The sequence below is a fragment of the Opisthorchis viverrini genome (assembly GCF_000715545.1).
Source record: "Opisthorchis viverrini unplaced genomic scaffold opera_v5_404, whole genome shotgun sequence".
Classification (NCBI taxonomy): Eukaryota; Metazoa; Platyhelminthes; class Trematoda; order Opisthorchiida; family Opisthorchiidae; genus Opisthorchis; species Opisthorchis viverrini.
In genome coordinates this window covers 208,471-212,266 of record NW_008752056.1, presented here as the reverse complement: position 1 = coordinate 212,266, position 3,796 = coordinate 208,471, and the positions used below count along the sequence as shown (strand labels likewise).

The 3,796-nt window shown below is 43.7% G+C and overlaps 1 protein-coding gene across 1 annotated transcript in view; it reads left to right on the top strand.

Moving 5' to 3' along the window:
* Window positions 1-2,901, top strand: part of T265_10717 (hypothetical protein) — a gene marked incomplete at both ends in the record, with an annotated part of 12,196 nt that extends 9,295 nt beyond the window's left edge. Inside the window, 2 exons of the mRNA XM_009177174.1 lie at window positions 1,617-1,776; window positions 2,726-2,901. Coding sequence (XP_009175438.1) covers window positions 1,617-1,776; window positions 2,726-2,838 — 273 coding nt within the window. The remainder of the gene's footprint in view (window positions 1-1,616; window positions 1,777-2,725) is intronic.
* Window positions 2,902-3,796: the final 895 nt, after the last annotated feature.

The window sequence follows — 3,796 nt, the reverse complement described above, 5'->3', positions numbered from 1 at the left end:
GCCACACACAAATAGATTGCTGCACGTTTTGCAACGCAGCCGGTCAATGCCATTTAGTGACCGCACTGGATGTAATTAGTTGCAAAAGTTTTGAAAGAGAGAGCTGAAGAGTATCAGATCACGCCACAAATAGATTGCTGCACGTTTTGCAACGCAGCCGGTCAATGTCATTTAATGACCGCACTGGATGTAATTAGTTGCAAAACATAGTTTTGAAATAAGCCAACTGATTGACGCTGTATTGCTTTCACCGTACTTTTGCGCAGTTGAAAGCCGGAACTTCCGAATTCCGGTGCTAATGAGTAGCCTAAGTGATATGTACAAAATCGATTCATTCAGGCTGTCTAACTACTCCGGAACTAGACCCAACCACCCCTCTATCAAACATATTGTCCCGTTTTGCCTTATGTATCAACTAATAATGCTTGATGCTTCACACTGATGACTGATGAAAGTAGCTTGATGTATTAACGTCTCGAATGTTATGTTCTGCTCTTTTGATTAGATTTATTATCCCATGTACCGTCTTCAGGTCAGTAATTTCCATCTATCCGAACCCGACTTGACATAGGAAATTGCACAGACACGGTTCCAGAAACCCAGTATGTCCTACGTAACTAGACTCAGACCTTGAGGACTAAGCGCTTACTGTTTTCTCTTTGCTTTAGTTCTTTTCGGATTTCGAAGGACTGCAGTTGAATGTATTTTAACCGGTGGTTGACATGAGTGAAATTCAGGACAGCGACTGCGGTTAGAAACCTGAACCACAATGTATAAATCACAGAGCTCCAGGTCTTCTGAGAACGTGCTTGTACGTTAATTTCATACGGCTTTCGATTTGGGACCTAATCTTCGCGATACCCACGAGTGTGCCAAATAAGAAGTGTGACAATAGGCCATTTGACAATGCGGGAACTTTTACTGTAAGAGAAGCCCAGTTCCGACGAGAAGCCGAAAAACAGTTTGCAACTGCTTCATCATCAGCGATGTGCATCTAACGAATTTTCAACCTCTCGACCAGTATTTGAAGATGATGTGATTAACTCGCACCTAGTCAGGATGTAGCGACACTCATTAAGTGTGGTTTAATCACACCGCCAATCAGCCGCTGGTGACAGAACGGTTTAGTGATCGACTATTAGCTGGGAGGTTGCGAGTTTGAATCACCCTGGAGGTGCGCACTGCTGATGATTTCAAACAAGAATGAAACACCCATGCATTCTTTCCTGACTATTCAGCATAGATTTGCCTCTCTTACAGTACGAATCGCGACAGAATAAGGCTGTCTGACCACCTAGTTCTCCTCAACTACTTTGCTGATGAAGAATTGAGGTTTGTTCTACTGGTATGAAGAATGCCGGTAGCTCGGTTTCCGTTGGTATCCATTGGCTTACTGGCGAGTTGGTTGAGAATACCTTGTCACTACTCCTGGTGCCACTTCGGTCGATAATATCTGGTTAACGACCAAGTTTCCATGCCCACTGTACAGACGAGATTTCTGCACTGAAGCCGCACATACATGACAGTAAACAGGCCTTCACTTTATCGCATAGTTCCCGAATCACTGACCTCTCACCCATATTTATTGCATCACGTATGTTCTATGCCCTCAACAGCCCGGTGGGATGCTCTTTCTAACCACCATCAACCAAACAGCAGCGTCCTTTCTGTTTGGTATTGTGGGTGCTGAGTACATCGCCCGCGTTGTTCCTCGGGGAACCCACGAATGGCAGAAGTTTGTTTCTCCAGTCCGTTTACAATCAGCCATGATCAAAAGTAAGTCATGCTTGCCACCTGTTATTCAGCTACAATCCACAACAAAGTGCGTGGGTTTCCTCTTCATTTGCATACTTGTTACGTCGTCCGAATTTATTGCATAAATTGGGGTTTTGATTGAAGTTTATACTCCATGACTTTTCAACCGTCAAACATATTGCACCATCGTCTAAACCACCACAAATTATCAACTGTCAATCGGTCCATCCAACTGCGTTGTGTGCGCTTATTGCTGGATAAAACGTCGCCAGTGGTGCCAAACAACGGCGGTTTCTCAACTGACCTCCTAACTAGTGGGGCTTTTATAGTAGAGTCGGGACTAGACTGATTTGATCCAAGATTCCACATTCACGTAGCTCAAGAAAATTAGACGGGGTTTCTTTGCCCTTCTGTTTGTCGGCCAATTTTTTTCTTAGGGGGGAGGGAACTTGTTATCAGGATCTTGTGAGAAAAAGCCTACATGCAAGAGAAAATCACAGTTGTGTACCTGATGCAATCAGATTTTGCTTATCTGAATAGATACAAAGAGTACTGCCATGTTGTTCCTGACCAACTTACTTGGACGGTCGTGGACTGTCGAAGAGTTTTCAGCAACCTTATGAGTAGCATCTTATACCTAGACGATAGCTCATTGCGACATTCGTACCAACTGAAACATGAGGCGATCTGGTACAACACATTCATTTAAAGCGGGCCATCATAACCGAGAGATTGAGCTGGATTTAGTTGAGTCTCCTGTCAGGGTCAAATTTATGTGTAATGTTTTTATCGAGGTTTAAACTTACTTCATTGACATGAAAATTCCCTTCGTTTCCATCGTCCTGTGAATGGCACCATCTAATACAATCATGTTTAGATATATCCGTTGGGGTGTTTCAACATGCGCACACTCCACCAGCCTAATGAAATATACTCATCAACCTTCTGCCATTGTTTTGACAAAATTTAGACGGTCTACATCCGAATAAATTCGTCGGCATGTGTTACAACCCTTTAACGGATCGCTGGTCCTGGAACAAAAGCATGGCGGTCAACTATGCAGCCAGTGCTGTGAAAATCTGATCCTGTCTTTGCACTTGGTTACTGTGCTGTCTTCCTCATCGAAATTGAACTTGTAAATATAAACACTTTCTTCCTATCGCTGTATCTTTTCGACGTCAAAAGATGGGAGAGCAAGCAACTGTACTGATCGAATTGCGGTTGGCGGGTGCCACTTCAGTGGGTTCCCGTTCGACCTTCCGTTTGCTAAGTAGCCACAGTGTAACCGGCGTGATCACAGAGGACAATCTAAACCTGGTAACAACTAGTACATCGGTATGCCACCAATCTGATCCTAAACGTCGCTGTCAAATCTTCTACTGAGAAGATCCTTTTGAGAGTGTTCTTTATTATTTTAGTGACTCCGAATCGGATGACGACACTCACCTGAGAAAGAGACTCGGTCCCACTTCTCATGGTGTAGTCGTTGGAGAGCTGCATGTTCCAGGCCTAGACTGCATCTCCGTCAGAAATCAACCATGAATTATCCCTGCTCATTTGGCCATAATGCCGATACGGTATGACGAGCTCCAACGTTCTCCGGTACTCTCCCACAATTGCATCACGAGCCCAAGGGTGGTTGACTTTGATGAAATCTTGATCCATATTACTAGCCTTAGTGTACAAATCAAGTGTTCATTTTTGCTTTTTAGGTTCACTGCACACAGGCTAACTATTGCACCCGACAGTAGGCTTCTTCGATGGGACACAAATCAGGAGTTTTGTAAAGCATATGTTGACTCGATAAAAGACTCGTCCTTTTGAATTTACTGATTTTCTAATTGATCCATTTCGGTTAGGACCTCATGGAGACTGTCTTTAGGTCTCAGAAACTAGCAGTTTCGATATCATTGGTCCACTGTTTTCTTTGTTATGACGAATTCGGATAGGTTTCATTACAAGGAAATAGAATGTGACTGCATGTCAAATCATCCCGTTATCTTCCAATCCGTCGTCCGAGCTATTCACTGCAGCAAGGCGC